This window comes from Ambystoma mexicanum, chromosome 2p, assembly GCF_040938575.1.
Source record: "Ambystoma mexicanum isolate Mex_15411 chromosome 2p, UKY_AmexF1_1, whole genome shotgun sequence".
In the NCBI taxonomy this organism is placed as follows: Eukaryota; Metazoa; Chordata; class Amphibia; order Caudata; family Ambystomatidae; genus Ambystoma; species Ambystoma mexicanum.
This window is the reverse complement of record NC_090923.1, coordinates 1,206,609,808-1,206,636,357: the sequence shown is the minus strand read 5'-3', so window position 1 is coordinate 1,206,636,357 and position 26,550 is coordinate 1,206,609,808. Positions and strand designations below refer to the sequence as shown.

General features: G+C 46.5%; 1 protein-coding gene across 2 annotated transcripts in view; it reads left to right on the top strand.

Annotated features, from left to right (window-relative positions):
* Positions 1 to 26,550, top strand: part of EMD (emerin) — a 427,558-nt gene that overhangs the window by 252,428 nt on the left and 148,580 nt on the right. For both annotated transcript variants that reach the window (XM_069645445.1, XM_069645446.1), the window contains one exon: positions 24,803 to 24,873. In XM_069645445.1, the coding sequence (XP_069501546.1) occupies positions 24,803 to 24,873 (71 nt within the window). The remainder of the gene's footprint in view (positions 1 to 24,802; positions 24,874 to 26,550) is intronic.

The following is a 26,550-nucleotide window of genomic DNA, read 5'->3' as shown; positions in this document are numbered from 1 at the left end:
ATCCTTTAACGGTTCTGACTTAATTAATTACAGATTTCAGAAATTAAATGATTACGGCACAGGACACATTGCGTCATCGCATGGATATTATGCAAGACGCTATTCGGACTGCTCCTCAGGGAACACTGGCTCTAGCTGCCATTGCATCCGGATCCGGTACCCCGGTACCACAACAGGAAAACCTTCAAGTGATTATGCCAACGCAGTTTCATTTGGCTCCTCCTGTTACACCTCATCGCAAGTGGTCTATATGGGCTCGAACCCGTCTGTGTGGTGCCTTGATTACTCATCCCGCTAGGCGGGTGGTTTCCCTTTCTCCTCATCCGACTAGCAGCGGTCTAGTTGTTGCACGCTCCCATACCGTGCGAACAGACGATCACGTGTGGCATGGAGATCATGTGACCCTTTATACGGAAACCAAGCGACCGGCAATTTGCGTCGCTTCTGCCTTTGGCGCTCCGTGAGTTCGCTACTGAATCTCTCTCTCCTAACTCACTTGTTTTCTCTTCAAACTAACAATTCTGATTTACCTGTCTTTTTCGATCCTCTGTAGAGTGTTCTCCCCGGTTTCTCCATCCCCGTTCATCCCGCTCGCCTTCGGTTCCACGGATTACTCTCCTTTGATTCCCGTCTCTGCCTCCCTTCCAGCTGAGTAAGTCTCCCGCTCTTTAGGGGCTCTCGTACCTCTACCGCAGTGTCTTATTCCCATTTATCCCGATCTAGATTCTCCCGAAGCTCTCCTACTCCATTAAGCTCCGGATATCACTCCTAATCCATCTTCGGATGGTGAGAAGCTTTCCATTACCTCTTTATTTCTTTTCTTACCTGGCGCTCTCCTCTAAACTTTCCTCTGCTTCTTCCCTTGTTCAAATCGACAGATCAGATTTCTGAGGTTACCATTGAGGGTTCCTGCCGGAGCTGTCCTATCCACTGCCGTCTACCGGACCACCGTGCTTGGAAGTCGTCCAGGGTTTTCTTCCCATTAGAGGGTTTCCCTGGGAATCCTGCTTCCTCACCCGGGTTACTTTACCTCGGGCGGAGGCGTCAGGATTTGTTCAGGGTAATCTTCCTATCTGCTTTGAGTCTTCCGGTTGGAGTCTACAATCGCCAAGGTGAGCGGATGGCTTAGTACCTCTGTGTGCCAAATTTACCATTCACACTCATTGTGAAATTGACAGCCGTGACAGTAAGCGACGCCATAAAAAAGATACTATCGGTATCGCTCTTGGCGATTGTTATTCCAAATGGAACAACAAATGCAGCAGTTAATGGCAGCCATGCAGGCCATGTCGTTAGAAGTCCAATCCCTGAAACAAGACAATGCTCAACTACGTAATCGTGTAGACAGAGTGTTTTCCGATACCCCTCCGTCCTCTGTGCATTCCCTTATGTACGACGGGGATCCCTACAAATTAAAGGAATTCCTTGACAGTTGTACCGTCTTGTTTACATTTAAGTCTCGCTTTTTTCCGACCGACAAAGATAAGGTTGGATATTTGATGTCACGTCTTTCGGGACCAGCCTTGGCTTGGGCAACCCCTCTAGTTACGTCCAACAATGCAATTCTCGATTCTTACGCTGCCTTTACTAATAGCCTCAAAACCATGTTCGGAAGAAAGGAGATAACAGTTGCCACACAAGAACGCCTTTTAGATCTCAAACAAGGAAACAAAGAATTACTCTGGTACATCACACAGTTCAAACAACTCTCCTCTGAACTAGGATGGCCAGATGAAGGTCTACTTACATTATTTCGGAGAGGTCTTACAGACGAACTTAAAGATGAAGTCTCTAAAGTTCCTCGTCCTGCTAATCTAGCCGACATGATCACCCTAGCCATGCAAATTGACTATCGCATGCATGAAAGGGCATATGAAAGGAAGAAAGGGAAAGGAACAACACGATTTCAGTTGGATCAGTCCCATTCGCTTCAAAAAAGTTTGTCTTCATCGGAAGAACCCATGCAAATTGGGACCATCCGTGGACCTATTACGGCTGCCGAAAGGGAGAGGAGAAAGTCTTTAAAGCTATGTATGTATTGTGGATCTTCGACTCATGTGTTGAAAGATTGTCATCTGGTTCCCCCTCGCCGTCCTTCTTTCCCTAAGTCGGAAAACTCCAAAGCCTTACCGTGAGGGGAAGACCGGTAAGTGCCAAACAACATTCTTCCCCGTATGTGACCAATATGTCTCTTGACGATTCACTCACTAAACAGTCCATGGTGGTCGTCTCTCTTTCTATCCAGTTGTCTGAAAGGACTATCCCAGGTATTCCGGCGCTTATTGACTGTGGAGCAGCCGGTAATTATATCGATGTAGAGTGGGCTAAGATACACAATATCTCTCAGGTACCAAAGACGTTGATAACTCCGATACAGGGGGTTGATGGTACACCTTTGAGTTCTGGACCTGTTAAAGAACAAACCATTCCACTTATTTGTTCTATCTCGGGTCATATGGAAAAATGTTTTGATGTCATAAGAACGGCCCATTACCCAATCATCCTTGGACTTCCTTGGCTACGACTACATAATCCATTCATAAACTGGACTGCTGGTACTTTGTTTTTAGGATCGGATTATTGTGTTCATCACTGCCTTTCCCTCGAATCAGTAGGAATCCGAATACCTTCGGATCAGACCCTCAAACCCACTGTATCCTCCATCAATCATCTTGAGATTCCTGACTGTCATCTACTCTACCGATCCGTTTTTGATAATCCGGATTTTCCTACCTTACCTCCTCATCGAAGAGATGACTGTCATATTGATCTGCTTCCCGATCAACCTATACCTTTTGGCCGAATGTATGTACTTTCTCAAAGAGAAAAAGCCGTATTGAAGGACTATCTGCAAACCCATTTGAGGAATGGCCTCATTTCTGAGTCAGTGTCTCCAGCAGGGGCATCTCTCTTCTTCATTCCCAAAAAAGATTCAGAAGAGCTCCGTCCCTGTATAGATTATCGGGGTCTCAACAAGATAACAACCGCAGACAAGTATCCGATGCCACTCATCACTGATATTATAGAAGCTGTTAGAGGGGCCTCATGGTATACCAAATTAGATCTTCGTGGAGCATATCATCTCATCCGTATCGCACCCGGAGACGAGTGGAAGACTGCTTTCCGCACTCCTTTCGGACATTATGAATACCACGTAATGCCATTCGGGTTAGTAAATGCTCCAGCAGTATTCCAGAGATTTATGGACCACTTATTCGCTGACATTCTATTCCGGTATGTGATCATTTATCTCGATGACATTCTCGTTTTCTCCAACAACAAGGACGAACACATCAATCATGTCAATACTGTACTCGAACGCCTTCAATCCAATCATCTCTACTGCAAGGCATCTAAGTGTGAGTTCCACCAAGGACAGGTCACTTACTTGGGCTTTGTTCTATCGTCCCAGGGAATCGCCATGGACCCAAGAAAGATCTCCGCAGTGATAGAGTGGCCCAGTCCAACAGGAGTAAAAGAAATTCAGAGGTTTCTGGGATTCACCAATTTTTATCGTAAATTCATCCCATCCTTCTCTGAAATCATCCTTCCTTTGACCCGTCTTCTCAAGAAGGGTGTCTCATTTGTTTGGGATGAAGCAGCCCAGAAAGCATTTGATATTCTGAAGAAACTGTTTACATCAGAGACCGTTTTGATCAATCCGGATCAATCTAAACAATTCATAGTGGAAACAGATGCTTCCCAAAATGCATTAGGGGCTGTGCTTCTACAGTCCTCTGCTCATGGCGAAGAGAGACCAGTAGCATACCTATCAAAAACCTTTAGTTCTGCTGAAACAAACTATTCTGTACTCGAGAAAGAACTGTTGGCCATCAAACGCGCCTTTGAAGAATGGAGACATTTGTTATTGGGTTCCCCCTTTCCAGTCTTGGTGCGTACTGACCACCAAAACCTCAAGGTTCTCCAAAACGCTTACACCACTAACAGCAGGCAAGCACGTTGGGCATATTTTTTTTTGCCCTATCGAATAGAGTTTGTTTACTGGCCTGGCAGACATAATCTCAGAGCTGACGCTCTATCCCGCAAGGATTCCCCAGCTTCTTCCTTTCGTCCGGAAAATATGTTTCCCAACGCTAGTTTTATTGCAGTTCTGACTGATTTCCTTCAAGAGATACAATCAGCCTCCAGATGTAATAAATCACTCTGTGAAGACTTGGCTTCTCTTCACAACTATCCAAGGAAGCAGATTATTACTTTCATGGTACTCAGGTTTTGATTCCTATTCCTTCACTACAACTGGAGGTTTTAAAATTCTGTCATGATTCACGTGCAGCCGGACATAGAGGAGTCCTTCCCACTTTGGAGCTCATCCAGCGACATTTCTGGTGGCCAAGTATGAGATCTGATGTCCAGGACTATGTTGCTGCCTGCAGGGTTTGTGCTCATGCTAAGACTCCTCGTTCCTCCCCATTAGGGCTGTTAGCAAGAATGCCTATTCCGGAACGACCGTGGCAGATAATTTCAACTGATTTCATTTCTGATCTGCCACCATCGGCGAAGATGACTACCATCATGGTCACCATCGACTACTTCACGAAATTGGCGCATTTTACTCCTTTGCGAAAACTACCCAGTGCCCCATCCATGGCCAAGATATTCCTCTCTGAAATCTTTTCTCGCCATGGCCTACCAGAGACAATTGTATCTGATCGAGGTCCTCAGTATACCTCTCTTTATTGGCAACAGATCTGTCACATTTTAGGGGTAAAACGGGCCCTTTCGTCTGGATTTCACCCCCAGACAAATGGTCAAACTGAACGATTGAATCAGACTCTCGAGGGATACTTACGGTGTTTCATCTCTGCAGCTCAAGACAACTGGGTGGAAATGCTTCCATTTGCAGAATTCGCATACAACAATTCTCTACATTCTGCTCTACAAACCACTCCCTTCTATTGTACCTATGGGTATCATCCTTCATTTGCTCCATCGGTGTCTCCCTCTGGATCTGGCTGCCCAGGTATAGATTCTCTGGTTGCTGATATCCATGAAGGGCAGAAGATTGCCAGACAGTCGTTACAAAAAGCTCAGGATCGAGCCAAGAAGTATGCTGATCGTCATCGACGAGACATTCAGAACTTAACCGTTGGGGATTCTGTTTGGTTGTCGTCCAGGTTTCTTCCCCGTCGTTTTGTTCCATCTAAATTGTCTCCCAAATACTTTGGTCCTTTTCAAATCCTCTCCAAGATAGGCACTGCTGCTGTTCGTCTGGCCTTACCGGTTTCCTGGTCTCGGATTCATCCAGTCTTTCACCTGTCCCAGATCAAGCCTGTAGTACAGGATCGTTTTCATCGTGATGGGGAATCTTTACCTCCTCCAGTTCTCACTGATGATGGTCCTGAATATGAGGTTGCGGCTATTTGTGACTCACGAATCCATCGAGGTCGCTTACAATTTCTTATTGATTGGAAGGGTTATTCTCCTGCTGAGAGAACTTGGGAACCTGCCTCTGGGGTTCACGCTTCTCGTCTGGTACGACGGTTCTTCCTACTTCATCCGGGTAAACCCGGGGCGCCCTCCCGGAGGAGGGGGCATACTGTTACACCTCATCGCAAGTGGTCTATATGGGCTCGAACCCGTCTGTGTGGTGCCTTGATTACTCATCCCGCTAGGCGGGTGGTTTCCCTTTCTCCTCATCCGACTAGCAGCGGTCTAGTTGTTGCACGCTCCCATACCGTGCGAACAGACGATCACGTGTGGCATGGAGATCATGTGACCCTTTATACGGAAACCAAGCGACCGGCAATTTGCGTCGCTTCTGCCTTTGGCGCTCCGTGAGTTCGCTACTGAATCTCTCTCTCCTAACTCACTTGTTTTCTCTTCAAACTAACAATTCTGATTTACCTGTCTTTTTCGATCCTCTGTAGAGTGTTCTCCCCGGTTTCTCCATCCCCGTTCATCCCGCTCGCCTTCGGTTCCACGGATTACTCTCCTTTGATTCCCGTCTCTGCCTCCCTTCCAGCTGAGTAAGTCTCCCGCTCTTTAGGGGCTCTCGTACCTCTACCGCAGTGTCTTATTCCCATTTATCCCGATCTAGATTCTCCCGAAGCTCTCCTACTCCATTAAGCTCCGGATATCACTCCTAATCCATCTTCGGATGGTGAGAAGCTTTCCATTACCTCTTTATTTCTTTTCTTACCTGGCGCTCTCCTCTAAACTTTCCTCTGCTTCTTCCCTTGTTCAAATCGACAGATCAGATTTCTGAGGTTACCATTGAGGGTTCCTGCCGGAGCTGTCCTATCCACTGCCGTCTACCGGACCACCGTGCTTGGAAGTCGTCCAGGGTTTTCTTCCCATTAGAGGGTTTCCCTGGGAATCCTGCTTCCTCACCCGGGTTACTTTACCTCGGGCGGAGGCGTCAGGATTTGTTCAGGGTAATCTTCCTATCTGCTTTGAGTCTTCCGGTTGGAGTCTACAATCGCCAAGGTGAGCGGATGGCTTAGTACCTCTGTGTGCCAAATTTACCATTCACACTCATTGTGAAATTGACAGCCGTGACACCTCCAGAAAGGTTCATAGGAGATCCCAAAACCTATAGAACCTTTGTCAATCAGTGCCGACTCCATTTCCTGTACCGGCCTAACCCATTTCCTGATTTAACTACAAAGGCGGCCTTTGTGCTTTCCCATTTGGGGGGCACAGCTGCTGCTTGGGCTAATCCTTTATTGGAGACAAACAGTCCTTTGTTGTACGATTGTGACGAGCTTCTATCTGCCATGATCAAGGTCTTTGATATGCGTTATTCTACTCAAGCCACATATCTGGAATTGCTTAATCTACAACAAGGTAACTAAACACTATTAGCTTACATAGCCAGATTTAATCAATTAACCGCCAAGACTCAATGGCCTGAAGATAAGAAAACAGCGGTTTTTTACAAGGGTCTCTCAGAAGAACTAAAAGACGCCTTGTCTACGGTTCCTGTGGTCCCTACAGGGTTCACAGAATTACTCGATCTGATTCTAGAAATCGATGCTCGAAGAAATGCTCGTAAAGGAGAGAGAAAACCATTCTTGCAAGCATCAGTCCGTTCTGAGGTACCAGCAGCCTCATCTAATGACACTGAACCAATGCAAATCGGTGCTGTGAGAGGCCGATTATCTAATGCAGAAAGGGAAAACCGTAGAAAAAACAATCTTTGCATGTACTGCGGTTCATCTGAGCATTTACTGGCGGCATGTCCCAAAAAAACAGTTAAGCGTTTCGGGAAACGCCAAAACTCGACCCTAGAAGGAGTCCCTGTGTCGAGTGTTACATCGGACTCCCGTACCATTGCAGTTTATACACCTATAGCTGTAGAGGTGACGTTACATTTTGTTGATCAAGAGTTAGTTTCCAGGGCTATGGTTGATTCTGGAGCCACAAATAATTACATCGACATTACATATGCGAAGAAATGCTCTATACCCTTGATAACCAAAAACAAACCTGAAACAGTGAGCACTGTGGATGGGTCAGTCTTGACTTCAGGTATGGTCACTCAGGAGACTGTACCTATTCGAATGACTTTATCAAATGGGCATTCAGAGGAAATGGTTTTTGATGTCATTGCGGCTCCTCATTACAAATTATTGCTTGGTCTTGCCTGGCTGACTCTTCATAATCCAACCATTGACTGGGTTACGGGATTGATTCAATATCCTTCTGCCTATTGCAACGAACATTGCTTTACCAGTCAAGGTGTGTCATCTAAATCACATATTCTGACCTCTATGGAGGGAGGTTTTTCTATCAGTGTCGTACATCAGAGCAGTACACATATACCATGTGAATATACTGATTATGCAGATGTCTTTGACAAGGGCCAGGCAGAACAGCTGCCTCCTCATAGACAGTATGACTGTCCGATTGATCTAATTCCTGGGGCTAAGATACCTACTGGTCGTGTTTATTCTTTAACTCCTAAAGAAGATGCTGTCTTAAAAGACTACATTGATAAGGCTCTTGATATGGGGTTCATACGACCATCGCAATCGCCTGATGCCTCTCCATTATTCTTTGTTCCTAAAAAAGAGGGAGACCTAAGGCCATGCATAGATTACAGGGCTCTTAACGACATCACCATAAAGAACCAATATCCATTACCCTTGATAAATGTTTTGTTAGATCAACTTGGCACTTCTGTGTATTTTTCTAAATTAGATTTATGAGGAGCATACAATCTGGTTCGCATCCTTGAAGGCGATGAGTGGAAGACCGCTTTCAAGACACGGTACGGCCTATACAAATATCTGGTGATGCCTTTTGGTCTCTGTAACGCTCCAGCCACGTTTCAGTTCTTCATGAACGACATCTTCAGAGACATGATGGACCAGTACGTGGTGATATATTTGGATTATATATTGATATATTCATCATCTTTTTCAGAACATGTAAAACATGTGTCCGCTGTTCTACAAAGGCTCAGAGAGAACAAACTCTTTGTTAAAGCAGAGAAATGTGTCTTTCATGCACAGGAAGTTGAATTTCTGGGTTATGATATCACCAACCACGGTGTCCGAATGAGCCGTTCCAAAGTGAAAGCTATATTGAATTGGCCTATTCCACATAATGTCAAGTCTCTACAGCCATTCCTAGGTTTTGTGAATTTCTATCGCAGATTTATCCGTTCCTTCTCCAAAATAGTGGCCCCATTGTCAGCCTTGACTAGTTCCAAAGTACCATTCTGTTGGAATCCGAACACCCGAAAATCATTTGAGACACTAAAGGATGCGTTTACCACTGCACCTGTACTCCAGCATCCCGACCCTGATTGTCAGTTTATTGTGGAAACAGATGCTTCCAGTGTCGCTACGGTAGCAGCTCTTTCACGAATCTGTGTAGAAACCAAAGAGGAGCATCCAGTTGCTTTCTTTTCTCGTAAGCTAACACCTTATGAACAGAATTATACCGTTACTGAACGGGAATTGCTTGCGATCAAGGATGCTTTTCGAGAATGGCGACATCATCTTCTTGGTGCCAAACATCAGGTGTTGGTGTATTCAGATCATCGGAATCTTCAGGCATTCAAAACTATGAAATGTCTTACTGCTCGCCAGGCTAGATGGCATATGTTTTTTGCTCAATTTGATTTCCAAATCACATATCGCCCTGCCAGACAACATGTTAAATCAGATGCTTTATCCCGCATCAGTGAGGAGGTGAAGGAAGATCCTGCGGTTCAAAATACGTTGTTGGCAGATCATGTGATATGTAGTTGTTCTGCACAGTCTTCCCTCAAACATGAATTACAGGAATGGGTGAAACAAAATCCAAGATTGGTTCAGGTGTTGAATCTAGACATCCACAACGATTTACCTTTCACACAAGGGGTGCTTTATCTACTAACAGAAACCACTCGGAACCGGGCTCTCACTTGGGGACACAATTCAATTGTGGCAGCCCATCCTGGACAAAAGAAAACCCTTGAGCTGCTCAAGAGATGGTGTTGGTGGCCTTCTATTACACGAGATGTAATTGATTGTTTCTACATGTTCAGTATGCATCCAATGCAAGAACACTCCCGGAAAACCAGTGGGTTTACTACAATCTTTACCTGTGCCTCACAAACCTTGGTACATGATATCAATGGATTTTGTGGTGGAACTCCCAAGTAATAATGGTTACAATACCATATGGGTTGTGGTAGACTACTTTACTAAATTGGCTCTTTTTGTTCCCTGTATTGGGTTACCAACAGCTGCGGTGCTGGCTGACTTATTTATCAGGCATATCTTCCGGTTTTTTGGTCTACCTTCAGTGATAATTACTGACAGGGGCTCACAGTTTGCCTCCCGTTTTTGGAAAGCACTAACCTCGGCATTACTAATTGATGACAGGATGTCTAGTGCTTATCATCCCAAAACAGACGGACAGATTGAGAGGACCAATAGCACTATGGAACAATACCTGCAGTGTTTGTGTCTTCAGTTTCAGTCAGACTGGATCACGGTCCTGCCAGCAGCAGAATTTGCCTACAATAATTCATACCATAGTGCCATAGGCACTTCACCTTTCTATGCTCTATATGGGCAACACCCCAAATCCATTCCGTTGGATTCCGGTTTGTCTTTGGACACTCCTGCAGCCGTTCGTAATATCAGTGATCTAAAGAATATACAGGCGAAGGTAATACAGCAGTTGGGGCGGGCTAAAAAACGAGATAAGTACTATGCTGATACTCAAAGAGAACCCGCACCAGTCTACAAAGCAGGCATGAGAGTATGGCTGTCTACTAAGAACTTGAAGATACCGGGAAAAAAGAAACTGTTACCTAAGTACATAGGGCCATATGAAGGGCTCAAGGTGATTAACTCGGCTGCTGTCTGCCTGGCATTGCCACAACGATGGCGAGTGCATCCAGTATTTCACGTCTCACTCATTAAACCATGCTCTGATGCCACTCGACTGCCTATACGGCCTGTTGCTGTTTCTGTGAAAGGATCTGACGAATTTGAGGTACAAGAAATACTAAATATGAGATTACGTGCAGGCAGGCCTTATTATCTGGTGGACTGGAAAGGTCATGGCCCAGAAGACAGATCGTGGGAACCTCTTTCCAATATCCATGCTCCCGCTTTATTGAGAAAATTCCACTTGAAGAGGGGAGATGCTGCTCCTTTGGGGGGTGGCACTGTCATGCATGCTGGACATTTTACCTCTGGATCTGGAACTCCGTCTACGCAGAACGGGTTATGCTCATAGAACTGCTAGACCGTTTTATTCGAGATGGAGGTTGTTTGATGTATTACCAGGAAAACGATGTCTGCATTATTCACGTCGTTGAATTCACGTGATTCAGGATAGTCACGTGTTTTACGGCAGAACATTCATAAGCAGCGTGGATATGTGGCTCGCTGCTTCTGATTGAACATTTTGGCGTCTTGGTAGCTGAACTTTTCATCTGCGTCCTCGCATCCGTCAGTTGCTTCCTTGGCCTTCATCGACATGTTCCTTCACACGTGATCTCCTGTATCTGCCTTCAGCAGGTTTTGTTAGCGTGTCTTCTCACACGTGGGTTCCTGTTTCATTTGTATGCTGTTTTCCTGTCCGCGTGTATGTTTCCGCTTTCAATCCCACGCGGATGCTGGAACTCTTCAAGCGCGGCTGTTCTGGCTGCGTGTACTTGGTTCGTGTGTATCCAGCACTCGGTTGATTTGAACCTTTGAGGAAATAACAGGTGGACTCATTTCAATTTTGTTCTGTTCCTGGTGGGAAAGGAAGGTGTATCTACAACTTTTATTTGAAGGTGTCTGTGCACAGAACTCTGGACGCTATCCTGTGGTGCACCAACCCGGTATCTAGGCAGAGCCTCGTGCTGTTCCTTTGTCGTTGTTTTTTTTTTTCTTCCTGGATTTCTTCATTGACTTTGGTGGATACTCCAGTTCTAAGCCTACAGGTTAGTGTTGGAATTTGCATTATTGCCATTCTATCAGAGAGGTTAGTTGAGATAGTTTCTCATTATGCTTTATTTTTCCTAGGCTGCCTTCCTGTTACTCTCCCACGCCCTTTCCAGTGATCCTTCTCTCTGCCTGTTTTACCAGTCAGAGAGTAGTATCATTTGGAAGGTCTAAATTGACATCACAGTTGTTATTAAGAACAGTGCTGAGCATTTAATTGGTTGAAAAGAGTAATTGACGATGGCTGGACCCCAAATGGCTGCAAAGGAAACACTGGGTTAGCAACTAGTATATGGACGGTACTCAGTAACATAAATGACAATCAGTAACCCACCTGACTATAACGAAGAAGACTCCTGGGATAGCGGGTACGAAATGGCCAGCACTGGAGTCAGGTAGCGAATCTATAGTAAACACAACACACCACAGGTAAGCCTAGGACTGGTAATAGAATCGGATAGAAATAATCAGGCAATAATACCCTATGCTTACCTATGTGTCCAAAAGCAGGACCCCTTTTGTAGCACCATCACAGCAAAACGTAAACTTGAAAAGCGAATAGTTCCAAATTCCACAATGAAGCAAGAACTCCACCTGTACCGCCGAAACGAGGAGGCCTAGGTTTTACAAGTGCTGCAGGCAGTCTCTAGTCCAACACAGTAGTTCCAAAGTGCTGCAGGAAGTCTCTAGTCCAGCACAGAAATCAAAACCCTATTCCTGCCGACACGAGTAAACCTAGGAGATGGTATTTCCAGCGCAGCTCCTTGTAGAGGTGTTTAGACAATGTCCATAAAGCAAGGCTCTGTAAGCAGTCCAGGTCCAAAAATCCACAAACAACAAGAAGAAGTGAAATCACAAGACAAAAGCACAGCCAGTTGCACAGTCCGGGTCATAGCAGTTCAAGAAGGCTTATACAGAAGGGCAAGACAAAACGAAGTCCAAAAAACAAGCAAGGGTCAAAAACCAGGAGTTCAGTAGTACATAAGCGCTGCTGTTGAAGTCCGAGGGGAAAACAATCAGAAGCGCCGGGGGAAGGAGGGGTTGTGAATATATCGGCGTTGATGCGGCGTGGGAGTCACGTGAGCGGAAAGCAGACGGGAACGTGACTGCAGCCGTGTCACGTGCCAGCGTCGCCATGGCAACCCCCAATGCCTTCGAAATAGTCCATTGTGCAATTGCCTGCCCGTATGTGAAATTGTTCGTTTAATAGCACCAGGTGAGCGAGGGGAACGTGCCGGCGATTGCAACCTGACGCCGCCCTTTTGGCCCAAGGTACTCCGGTGGCAGCCAAAGTGGTGCTCCCTCCCAGGCGGGTGTCTTCGGCCAAACCGGTGGAGAAGACTCCGAAGAAGAGGACCTCAGCCCTAGGCCAACCCCTCAGCACCCAAAGAAAGGAGGGTGGAAGAGCTTCAGGGCACGGATATCTCACCGTCCGATGAGGAAGAAGTTGGTGCTGTCCAATCCATCCCAGACGAGATGGGTGACAACGACGACTGGGCAGGGGACGACGACACAGGCGCTGCACCCAGCGATCCTGTCCCCCAGGCACCTCCCAGGGATCTGGCGCAGGATATTCTCTCGATCCTCCACACACCGAGATTCAGAAGAGGGTGCCGACGGCACTGCCAGCCACTCCACCAACGAGGACCCTGTTGACACCAGTGCCACCTCCGTCGAAGAAAAGGAAGGCACCCTACGCCTCCGCTCCAACCGTCCCTGCCTCTTCCCCAACCCCCAGGGAGACAGGGACAGACACGGCTACGACCGACACCGAGAACGATGGTGGCCTCTCACCGCCACCAAGGACTTCTCCACCGGACAAGGTGGGATCCTTTCATTCCATAATTGCCTGTGTGTCAGAACTTTTTCAGCTCACCCCAGAAGAGTAGATAGGGAAGGCTTCCTGTATCAATGCCGGAAGGCGAAGAGGAAGACCATTCTGTCGATACCACTCCTGGACGATGTCTGGGATGAGGGGCTGGCGCTCCTGAAGAACCCCTCCTCAGTCCCGGCTAAGAGAGATCGGCTAGAGAAGAAGCATTGGGTCCTGGAGTCTGCACCCAAGTGTTTGAGGTCGCAACCTTCGCCGGACTCTGTGGTCTCGGCTGCGGCAAGAAAGAAATCATCCAACCCGTCGTCGTCAACATCTGTTCCCCCGGACGGCGGGGGGAAGAAATTGGACTCTGTGGGATGGAAAGTCATTTACTCGGCGGCGACGATGGTCAGCACCTTACAATCCTGGCCAGGTGCGACTGGGAGCTTTGGTACAAGATGGCTCCAATCTTGCATTTCCTCCCCGAGGACAAGTGGGTAGAGGCAATGGAGATCCTTCAGGAAAGCGAGGTGGTGTCGGACCACGCCATCAAAGTGGCCCTGGACATTGCAAACAAAGGGTTCCGCCAGATGGGGAACTGTGTTTCCTCTGTCGTCGTGGCTGGCTGAATGCCACCAACTTCAGACAGGAGGTCCAGACGAGGGTCCTGGAAATGCCATTCGACAGAGACAATCGTTGCGGCAAGGCAGTCGGCTAATCTCTTCAGGCCATCAAAGCTGACACGGAGATGACCCATGCCCTTGGCACACTGCAGCAGCACCGTCCGTCCTTTCGTCCCTCAGGAGGAAAGTCTGGGAGGTCTTCGAAGAGTTTCAGCTGTAGATCATCCTCTTACCTCCAACCCTCCCATTCCACGACCCAGGAAGCCTACAGGAGTCATTCCAAGACCTCCGGAGGTGGCCGTCGTCTTCAAGGCTCCCAAAGCGGTGCTCCAGTCTCCAAGCAAGACTGAACCGGCAGAGACGTCGGGCTCCCACCCCTGCACCCCGGTGGGAGGCCGGCTGGCGAACTTGGTCAGTGTGTGGGAAAACAGCTCCACCTATCGATGGGTGCTGGACGCTCTCGCCCACGGACACACCTTGGAGTTTCAGTGAGTGTCCGCGAATACCACTGGTGGCCTGGCAGGAACAACACATCCCTCAGCTGCTGCTGGAAATTTGGACCATGTTACGAAAAGGGGCGATAGAGCTGGTTCCGAAGCGACTCCGGGCTCCTGAGTTTACTCAAGATACTTTCTGGTAAGAAAGAAGACCGGGGGCTGGAGGCCCATTTTCGATCTGCGGCGACTCAACAATTTCATCAAGTCCCAAAAGTTCAGGATGGTCACGTTGCAACACGTGCTTGGTCAATTGGAGGAGCCAGACTTTGTCATCGTTGGATCTGGAGGACGTGTACTTTCACGTCCCCATTCACGTGAAAAATCGCAAGTTCCTGCGCTTCCAGACCCATGCTGCAGAACAACAGTTGCAGGTAAGTTACTTGTTCCTTCTTCGTCGAAGAGGAAGTCAGCTACCCATGGGAAGCTGCGGGAGAAACCGGAGAAGGCCAAACAGCAGGATAAGGTGTCTGACATGCCTGTTAAGGCCCAGGTGATCCAGGCTAAATCGTCCTCAACTATTGAGTTGGTGGCAGCTGCCCTTTCAAAGGCAAAAGGGGCTGACCCGGCCCAGGGTACCCTGACGGCAGCCATGATTTTTACAAATACCTAGGGGGTCATTACAAGGTTGGAGGTAGCCATGCGGCTATTTGCGGCATGGCTACCCCCATACCGCATAACGGGTCCGGGTTCCCTGAATGGGGAAATAACGGGCCATTCCAACCTTGAAAGACCCGGTATTTCCCCATTCAGGGAACACATCCACATTCCCATTCGAGTCCCCATAGGGCTCAATGGGAATGGGGACCATGCTAACAACGCGCCCGTTAATAACGGGCCCGTTGTTAGTATGCTGGTTCTTTAGCGGGACCCGCTAAAGGACCTCGTAATGCAGCGGTAAGGGGTTGACGGCTCCGGTAGCTTTACTGCTGCCTTTAACCCCTTACCACCGCACTCGTAATGAGGCCCCTAGTGTCTATACATTACCTGCAACAGTACTTTTATAGTTGGGTGACTAAGCTGTGCACAAGGCTCCAACCGTCCTCCACCAATGTAACATATCAACTTCTGGGGCACCAGTGGCCCAGGGGTGAATATTGGTTTCTAAACCATCATCCCCACACCCCTCGTGCACCAGGAGGGGTCTGAACAGATTGGAAACACAAGCAAATTATAAACCACCTTGTCCAATTTTGGTAACGTGGACGGAACGGCACGCTCATCTCCGAATGCTTGTGGATAGTTGGTTAGTTGCAACACACCAAAAATAGAATTATTACCCAATGATAAAAGGGAGTGTCCAGTGAAAGTTGTATGCAAATGTCTACTTTATTATTATCACAACAGACCGTTCTAGCACACTACAAAATATAACCCACCCTGTAAACATATGCAGAGGACAGACCGTTGATGTACTCTGGATACTGACAGGAGGTTATTCGGTATAGTAAATACTCGCAACAGTTCAAGGATATTTGGTGTCCGCACAAAGGGAGCAATGGGTCCTAAAATGACTCTAGGGACCTTCGGAGAAGCACCAGGGGGACAGAAACACAATGTACCTTGTGCTTATAGGTGTTCTTGGTGCTTGACAGGGTCAAGTCCGTTTGAGGGCACTTTGCAGCTCATGTTCAAGACGGGAGACAGCTGCGGGTCTCAGGTGGCAAATAGTTCCGCGAGCAAAGGTGGACATCGAGCTGCAGGCTGGCCAACACGGCTGCTCGTGGGTCAGGAATCATTGTCTCAGTGCTGGTCGGCGGTTCAGAAGCACTGGTCGAGGTGTTCCGAAGTCTTTAAGCGACTGTGGCATAACAGTCAGTGTTGCAGTCAGTTGCAGCTCGAGGGACTCGACTGGCTTGAAAATTTCCTTTAAGCCGGACGCCGGTAGATGCTCGTCGAGGCACTTCTCCTAGCTTCTTCACTGGGCTTGTCATCCTTTAAGGCGTGGGTCAGGAATCATTGTCTCGGTGCTGGTTGGCAGTTCTGAAGTACTAGTCGAGGTGTTCAGGAAGTCTTTAAGCGACTGCGGCATAACAGTCAGCGTTGCAGTCAGTTGCAGCTCGAGGGAGTAGACTGGCTTGAAAATTTCCTTTAAGCCGGACGTCGGTAGATGCTCGTCGATACACTTCTCCTAGCTTCTTCACTGGGCTTTAAGGTGGACGGCCCAGAGCTGTGGAGTATGTTACAGGCAGCTGCCTTGCCCTCGGTTTAGGGTTCAGAAACTCTGGCACTTCCCACCTAGCAAGCTTGCTGCAGAGCCTAGCAGGGCACGCTGTGTGCTGGCTGCGTACCGGTTCTGGAGCTGCCGGAGGGTCCTCTGGATTCAGTATCTCCCTCTGTTCCCTGGGAGATGTTTAGGGGAGGGATCTTGCTTCCGTCTTGGCGGTCCTGGCCTTCATTCACTGGCAGAAGATGCAAGGCAGACTGTACCTTCAGTACCTACATACAGATACGCAGCACCAGCTCGCCGAGACCCGGCCACTTGCCTACCATCCGATCGCTCTTTTGATAGTTACTGAGACTTAGACTCGAGAAGTGGCTCCCAATGGATGTACTTTGCTGGCAGTTTTTTCATGCAGACCTATGATTCGTCAGATCCGTCTATTGATTAAGGCGTGAGTGCCTGTCCCTGCCTACACGTAGATGTCGATTGATAACAACAACTGACAGTGGCCTTTCTTTCTGAAGTGGAGCCACACCAAGGGATCTGCCCCTTTCTTCTGAGTCTACATCGTAGTAGACGCCATACAGTTACAGGTCAAGAGCTATTTAGTAGCCCACCTCAACCAGAGCTACTTGAAAGATCCTTTTGTAATTTATTTAAGGAATTTGTGATGATTGTTATTTATTGTGTGATTTATTGATTCTTAATATGTATTGAATTAAAGTTTATATACAGGTTTTTTTAGGAACCTATTCTGTTGTGCAACCTGTTCTTGGAGCTCTGTCTCATATATATTTTGATGGAGACTGTACCTTCAGCCAGAGTCCAATGCTGAGTTCTGCTTGTTACTCCTTGCGAAGACTTCCGATATGCCAAAAGGGCGGGTTCAGCCTTCTTTTAAAGCCAAATGGACCACAGGGATTGGTGTAGGCTAAGCCTACCCTAATGAACACATCCTGGCTCCCCAGCAACAATCTCCTCTATGCCTGAAGTCATAACCAGAGTGCTTTGCAACAGAAAAGGTAAATAAGTGAAAAAATGTAATACTAGGTCTGACCCATCTTCCTGTCTGTTGTGGATCAAAGGCTCCCTCTGGTTAATGGAGCTCTCTGTGGTTCCTGATTAAAGCAGCCGGTCTCCCTTGAAGCTGCGGCGAGACCAGACTTTCTGGCTCCGACAAACCACATACTCATACCTTCTGAATGGGGTCCTCCTGCAGGGATGACTAATGTAAACATGCAGTCCCAGACATTTCACTGTCAATCGATACTGAGGGCGGCAGCTGGCTTCAGGTTGACACAGTTGCATATGAAAGGTTGTTGGGGTTTCCTGTCTTCTTTGTTAGCCTCTGCCGCCATGTCCCATGTTGGCCTGTTTGAATTACTCTCTGATTAGTATACACATCGCTGCCACCAGCTCCAGGGATCAACAAAAGGACAGGCCGGATCCATGGGGTTTTTGTCAGTTAATCAGGCTGGCCATGGAAGGGGGACGGTTTGGCCCTCCCCCTTGTAGAGATGCATTGTTTACTCCAATTCCCAGCTCCATATACGTGCCTTTCTTCCAAAGATCACAAACTCTTCCATTAGCAGACTCCTTTATGTGGACGACATTGTGATCATTGATCAGACTCCCATTGGGTTGCAACGTCAGATTACCGCCCTTGAAAGATATCTGGAAATGAACGATCTAATAATAAACCCAGTGGTAGGGAGAATTCTCAAAATGTGCTAATTCCTCTCTACCTTAGGGACCCCCAGCTCTTTTGCTAAACCTTGGGACTCTGTACTTTTTAATTCTGTTTGTTTTCTGTGTTTATTTCTGTTGGTTATGCAGTTTTAGACAACTCCATAGGCATCATCTTTTTTTATTTGTGTCACACAGCAACCTCAGTGCAGTGACACAGGGAAGCCTTTTAGGCTGTCCCAAGGTTTAAATACCTTCTCTGGGATAAACTACTGTTTCCCAGAGAATGTAAGGTTAAATTGACTTTACTAGTCTTTTTAAATTCCTAGACCCAGCACACAGTATCTTCCTATAGAGTGCTGCAGTGATTACCTAGTATCCCCTGTGTCTAGAAACTCATGTAGCAGTCAAATGCCCTTTCCTATCGAAATGGCTGATGGCAGTGGTTTTACAACAAACTACCATGATTTTTCCCGAACGCGAACACCGGTAGCTAAAAATCGCAGGAGCCATGTTTTTCAAGATGGCGCCTTAAGCCCCTTTTTTTAAACATGTCCCGGTCTTCTTTTCTCACCTTTTCTTTTTGGAAAGGTCCTTCTAGAGTTTGTCTCTGCGCGCCAAACCAGGTTTGGTCCCTTTGTTCGTACGCCTTTGGCGGGCTTCAGGACTGAAGACCGCCTCTGGCGCCTGAGTGTCTGGGGTGGGCAGGAAGTGACAGAGGTGCCCGAAACTCCCTGTGCTTGGTCTCCTAGGAGACCCAAATGCACTCTGACATGATTGGCTGGCTGACTGTCCGGCAAGGACAGCCACCCTGCCGGGTGAGTGGCAGCTAGGCTGGAATGAAAGGGATGAAACTGTTTAAAAGACGAGTCTCTTGGACTGGAAAGCAGAGTCGACCACTGAAACGAAAGAACCAAAGACGAGCTGGAAGAGGACGGCTGCTGCAACTCCTGGACCGTTGGTTTGCCCGGTGAAGCCCTGCTGCAGGTCCGAATCGCTGAGTTCATCTCGACAGCGCAGCCCCTTCAAGGACAACTTCTTCCTTTGAGTTGGTGGGACCAATCAACTTGTAAGCCACCTGGATACCATTCTCAGAGCTGGTTAGGATTAACCGGGGGAAGGACACCAGCTTGTGTGCTTGACGACAGCTACTCAAACCGAAGATCTTCCATTTTGCCAGCTTGTTTGACCCGTCCCTGTACAGTGCAGAAGTCCCCCGACGTCCTCCCTCTTGTCCCCACGACTGAGGCTCAGGAAAAGTGAGATCTGCAGGAACTACCAGGAACCAACGTCTTCAGCTGCATCTTTTTCTTCATACTAAGGTACTGTGCCAACCCGATTGAGAGAACTTACCTCTCGCTGTGAAAGTTTGTGACACTTTCCCAATTTACAGGCCTAAACAGCTTGTGACCCAACATATGATTCTTTTTCGTACAAACTACTTCTGAAAACATTGTCAAAGACTTTACCGTTTACTACAAGAACTGCTCTTCCCTATCCAAGACACCAGCCCATTGACTTTGGCCTAGGACTATTGAACTGAATCGAGTCCTCTAGTGAACTTAACCTATTTGCACTGCCTAAGAAAGTATTTGTGATCTATTCTATTAACTTGTGCCTTTTTACTCCCATTCAAAGTAACTGAAATGCCATTTTGTTCCTATTTCAGCGGAGCCTAATTTACTCCCAAACTTATTGGTTTGGTATTGAAGTGCGTTTGTGCATAATATTAAGTTACCTCCTTCTATTGAATGTTTTCTAAATGACTGTGTAATAAATTAATACGTGTTTTACCAAGAAACCTTGAGTGTAAGTGTCTACTTGAACCACTGTGATTGTAAGACCTCTGTGTAACATCCTTGTACTGCTCACATTCCCTCTCAGATAAACATGGCTGCTCAGCTCGCTACCAAAAACGGTGTAGTACAGACTTATACCAAAGGTTGATTTTGCTTACACCTGTAGTCCTAATTGCATGTGGTGGTCCCAGAGGGTACTGCATGCAATTCTGCGTAACACCCAGCAAAATCCAGGCTAATAGTTTTCGGTGACCAAGATCGACGCAGAAGTAGTAAAGGACCTGTGTGGTTTTCTAAAGTTCAAATAATGAGAGTGGTGACGGAATTTACCTACCTGGGAGTAAACATCAACACCAGCAGATGCGAAGCACCCCGAATAGTTGCGCTGCGTAAAAAAGGTAAAAATCTAGCAGCGCAAGGGAAAGTGTTGTTAAAGAAATTCTGCAATTTTTCGTTGATTCCGTTAATTTCATTTTACAGAGTTAAAGTGGTGCCGATTTTGATTTACGGCGCAGAAACATCAATTATGTTGGCCGAAGACTCATGGTCCCTACTGGAGGGTATTGTCCGGAAGTCAGTACTGGGAGTACCAAGAAGTATCCCTATACAGATTGTCAGAAGGGAATTAGCGCTGACATCTCTAAAGGCTATTGCTAGGTGGAATTCAATATCTTTCTAACGAAAATATCTGGAAGAAACCCCAAAGGGAGGCTTTAAAATCTTGAAAAGGGCATTGATGGACCCCAAAGAAACAATCCTTAAAGAGTGGAGGGATATATGCCAGAGGTTAATAGAAGACCTGAATGAAACAGGAATCATTGATCCAAAACCCGTGTAGATTAAAGAAGAAGCTCTACCGTAAAGATTGGATCGACACTCTGGATGAAATTTACAACTATAAAAATCGAGAACACTTCTGGTTCGCTGAGAGAAAGCTTAATGAGCTTCCTAGATACATTAAAATCTTTCCTAATTGGTTTCTGAGACATCAATACATGAGATTCCGCCTTAACGTTTTCCCGCCCAGACTGGCCAAGACAAAGTTAAGTGGACAAGAGATAACTCCTGTATGTAGGCTGTGTCAAGAGAACATCTCTAAGATTTAAATTAAACATTTGATAATGAAGTGCCCGACGCTGAGTACAGAAAGATACAGTATGATGGGAAGTATCATTGACAAATATGGCGCCTCTTCAGAAAACGCTTGGTGGACTATATTAATAGAGGGAGAGAAAACTAACATTATAGTCGCCTTAACAAACTTTCTATTAGCAATTTATGTAAAACTTGAAACCTTTAATTGAGCATCTCCTCAACCTAGAGATAGGTTGTTCTTCTTGTTTTTTCTCTTCCGTTTCTTGACAGGTGTAATTGAATTTAGTATTTTTGGTATTATTTCTGTATGTATATTTGTATTAACAAAAATGGCTAAAAGTTTTCTAATTGGGAAACCATATAAGCCTATACATTTTTTTTAAAAAAAAATGGTTTACTCCCCCTGTCAGATCCCAGTTGAATAGGACTGGGTGTGGGGGGGGGGGGGCTGCGCATGTAGGCTGTGTCCACCTAGAGTACACTGATCTATGCGTATGTCGTGCAATGAGCATAGGACAGAGACTGTGCGGATGGTCGAATTCCTATGTGAACATTCCATTGTGGGGAGCTTGTGGATTCACTGTACATAAAAACAGCCTACATCACCTCCATTGAGTCTCAGTCTGGCTGCTCGCCCACCAATTGAGAGCCTTGGCTGGGGTTCTCTGTGCCTCTACCTCAACTATATAGTGGGCAGAAGTACAGATACTCATCTCCAGTCTTTACAGCCTCAAAATCACAAATCCTCTTCCACTGGGATGTACACTTAAGTCCTTGCTTTTAGGTGGCTGGAGAATCTGGCCACCACTTCTGTTCCTGTCTTCAGAGCAACAAACGAAAACATCATCAGCCGACACATTTGATCTCAAAGGACTTAATCATGACTTACTCATGGTAAAAAGATGAATAGAAATGGAGCACATTTTTAAAAAGCTTAATTTGCATGGTTTCAAATCCATAACTGACATGGAAAAAGTACTGAGTGTTTCTTTAGTATCCTGCCGCATTCCCACTTACAAACAAAATGATTACAATTCCATTTTTTGGATTCTCCTATTCATACACTAGTAGGAAATTCAGTTTAATCAAACTCCAACTGGCAAGTGTGGCAAAGTGCTTAACGAGTCACAAGACAAATCCAGTACATTTTCAGTTTAATTACATTTATTTTAAACACCAGCAGTTTGGCTTGTAGTCTAAGTGGGGGTCCTTGTACACATTTCTGTCAAACTTTACAGGGGCTTCCACCCCCTCCCTAGCCGAGTATCCCTACTCAAGCAGGTCTTATTGCAGTGTCAATTCACTAGAGTCAGTGTACCCCTACTGTCTGGCCTATGCCTGTCCTATGGAGGACCTAATGGCCATGGCCTTATATCTCTGACTCACTTAGGGAAGTTCTAGGTGACCTAGCTGTGTAGTCTGAGTGTCCTGGTGCTCTTTTCCTCCAGATGACAATATTGCAATCTTTTCCGCTCTCCTCTCCCTATGCCTTTCTCCTCTCCACCCTTGTTTCGGTCTCTCTCTCGCTCTCTTTTTCTCTCTCTCCACAATCTCCTGATCTTTTCGCTCTCTCCCCCTTCTCTTGTCTTAACCCTTCAACTCCCTCCTTAGCTCCCCCTCTCAGTACACTCCGTCTCCTGGTCTTATTTCACTCTCTCCTCCAGTCTCTACTCTCCAGATCCCACTTGATTCTATCCACTTCCCTCCAAATCTTACATCTCCCAACACTACCATGCCTCTGCTTCTTCACGCCTCTGCCTCTCAGTTCCCTTTCCTACTCTCAACCTGCCTCATACTCTCCCTGCGCAATTACCTACAGCCACTCTTGCACTTTCACCCAAATTGGTACCCATTTTTCACCACAACACCTTATAACCTCTCTCTGTAAATGCTCTATGGTCACATTCAAGTCCTCCTCCAGCTGCTACACATTCCATTCTGGTCGTTTGGTTCTCCTTCACCTGCTCTCTTCCCTCACCCATTCACTTCTCACTGTCAGCTGACAATGCTGACTTTTTATATCCCTCCCCCTTTCTGCCTAGATGCTTTCCTCTGCGTCTATTGGTTACTCCAGTCAGCTGATACCCTGGGCCAGTCTCTGTCTGAACTATCCCCTTGAGGGTTGGGGTCTTACCCTGGAAGTGGTCATAGACCCTTTAGCCCCAGGGATAAAGGGTCTCTGTTCCCCTTCTGGATCAAGTAAATCCTTGCCTACAAATATTTTGGAAAGGGCTCACTGTCTCCTCAAGTGACAGGTAGTTCCCGGCTGGTTTCAGGTCCTCTGCTGCTGCCTCACTGCTCCCCTGTAGCACGTTTGGCTATTTGGGGGGTGGGTGGGTCTTTGGTCTCTATTCGGCTCCTGAATGGCAAAGCCCTGCCCATTCCTATTTGGGGGAAACCAGTCTGTTCCTTCTTTTTTCAGGTCCGTTCTTGTACGTTGGACCCAGGTGCCCTGAGCCTCGCCAAGAGGCTGGGAAATGGGCATATCCATTTCTCATTGAACTCAAACCTGGTCACTTGTTGCTACTGCTATCCACCATGAAGAGGTGCCTGCCACGAACCTGTGTTTTACTGCTGGGGAACAGGTGCCTGTGCTGGGCAACTGAAGCAATTCCCAGCGCCTGGAGTGTCCTGGGGGTCCTCCAACATCATCTATGTTGAAGTGGTCACCCTTCACCATAATCAGTCCTGTCCTGCTGGTGGGTCATTTGAACTGATCATTCAAACATAATATGCAAAACCAGTTTTTCTCGGGACGATGCTGCTTCTTGGAAACCATTATCCATCCCTGGAGTCTGCAGAGTCAAATGCATGTCTGTTGCTCAAGTTTCTTGGGAACCATCTGAAAGAACAGAAAGAGACCTGGCCAGGACAGAGCCAGATAGGCATGTGGCGGAGACAGAGGCACCAATGTACAGGTGTGCCTCCATGCATACCAGCGTGCTGAGGAAAAGGGTCCTTCAACTCCCTGATTCCACTGCTGGGATAGGTCTTGCCCTGGTAGCCTGCCTACTCCATGTTGAGAGGAGTCCTTGACCCCCTTGATAGGGTCAAACCCATGACATTATTTCGAAAAAACTAAAAACGTACTTGTTTAAATAAGGTTTAGAAACAAGAGAGAGTAACCCTGATGTCTCATGATTTGTGACAAAATAACACCTGTCATACTTCCAACTGCGCCTAGATAAGATTTGGTTAGTCTAGCTGCGCAGTACAAATAACTCAATCAATGACCCTTTGACGCATGAAATAGAAATGAATTGCTTTCTTCTAAAACAAATAGTAGCATCAGCACCTCCTCATATCCTTGTTAAGGGGTATTAGTTTCCTTCTGTATAGATAAGCGAGGTTATAAAACTGCAGGTACTGGAAGTACAGTTTATCTCTAGGCGACGCCGTAAGCCAGCAAGCACTGCTAGATGCCAGAAACCACCACCCAAATCATTGCATTTGATCTAGAGGGAGTTCCTACAGGTTAAATCTGAGTGCCCTCTGCATGTGGAGGAACCTCGGAAGGTTGCAGGGTGCTTTGTAGTAAGGAAATACATTGATACACCTTCTAGCACCTGTGAAGTGAACTTACAAACTAGCTCCCCTTCAGGAGAGATATCCTGTTAACTGAGCATGCATTTGCACAGAATTATTTTGTGGGATAGTTTCTTTCTGATCACAGCTTCCTGGTGGCTCCAAAATGACTTGCTTATAATATCTGCCTTCCATTCCATACAGGAGGTGATGATTACTACAGTGAAAGCTACTCCACTACCAAGACATACAGCGACCTTCCTGTGCGACAGAGGGTAAGCAAACCTTTCTGCCTCTTTCTGTTCTTAGTGTTGGGAAATACCATTGCCATGCATTGGCTTAAAGGCAGGCACAACTTCGACTGTCAAATACCTCTGCACCAAAATTGCCCACCTGTCCAACATTAAGATAAATGTGTGAGGAAAAATAATTCACCCCCATTAGAAGAGATCCTTTGTTATGTCATTGTAACCATTTATCTCTTGTACTGATGTGAAGCAGGCATGGTACACAGACACAAAGATACAAGTTTCTTGCTCTTGTATTTGTATTTGTTTTATTTGTAACGCGCACCGTGCGGCCCGGAGGCATCAGGGCGCAACTTTAGACATGGTTACATAACGCGCATACATATATTCAAACTTGAGATACAGTGCAAAGTATTCAGAGCATACAGCAATATACATCATTTACAGAGTAGAGATTAAAGCAGGCGTTTTACTGGGACAAGGGCTCCCAGGTACATATGAAATCCGAATTTCAAGGCTGATTGAAGAGCCAGGCGTTCGTTTTGGACTTGGAAGGCACTAAAGCATTCTTCTGATCTGATGGTGAGGGGGAGGGCATTCCAAAGCTTGGAAGCTAGGACGGGGAAGCTTGATCCACCCGCTTTTAGTTTGAACCTAGGGATAGTTAAACAGTGGGTCTGGGCAGATCTTTGAGGGCGGGTAGGCGCGTGGCGGGATAGCCGGCTGCAGAGATACGGGGGGGGGCTTGGTTGGCTAGGCATTTGGAAGTAAGGCCTAAGGCTTTCAGTGATAATTTGTGATAATTTCGTTTTTTGTAGGTGGGCCAACAAAAAGACCAATTTAATTTTTTTGTGATGATTTTGGGCAGCCTACAAAAAGCAAAACCCCACATTGCCTCGTCCTGCACCCCCTCCCCTTAACGGGGGACGGTCACAGGGCGGTCTTTCTATAAAAAAAATGATTTCATTTTTTTAAAAAAAAGGTCTCTTCACCCAATGCCAAGTTTCAACACCTTTATTAAGTTTGACTGGGTTGGAGACTTCCTATCTGGCTCTAATTCTATAATGGGAGTAGTGTCGACCACCAAAGTAAAATAAAATGGTCCAAGTGAGTCAGTCAAACAAAGGAAAAGTCTGTGTCAGAAACCTGTACTTGCCCTCACGTTTCAAAGTATGGGAAAATGTATGAAAATAAAGAGTGATCAAAAGAATATCAGAATGGCTATGAAAGTGGATCACCACTCCCTTCCCCAGGTTCACTTCACTGGGGCTCTTAGAAAGTTCCTTCAAGGTGGGTAGTATGCACAGTTCAAAGATTTCCCATAAATCTGTAAGGCTTCCCTCGCCTATTTCAATGTCAGTTCATCACAGTTCTGTTCAATGGATTCTTTGGGGCTTCCCTCGCCCGGCTTTATATTTCTTAAACACACAGTTATTCTTAAGGTTCCTTCTTAATCACTTACGCAGTCTGCCCATGCCTAACTTCAAACACTTAAACATGGGTGAAACACTTTCCAGTTAAACTGCTCTGCTTCACAGAGCTCGGGGAGAACTCCCTCCCCCAACCTTTGCACTTCTTTCACAATGTTCAACTGTCAGAGAACTTTGCAACCACATAGTATTCTCACCCCCATGCATGACCACTCTGACAGCAGAGTTCTTGATAATATCGCCTTTTCAGAGTCTTTTCCAATTGCACAGTATT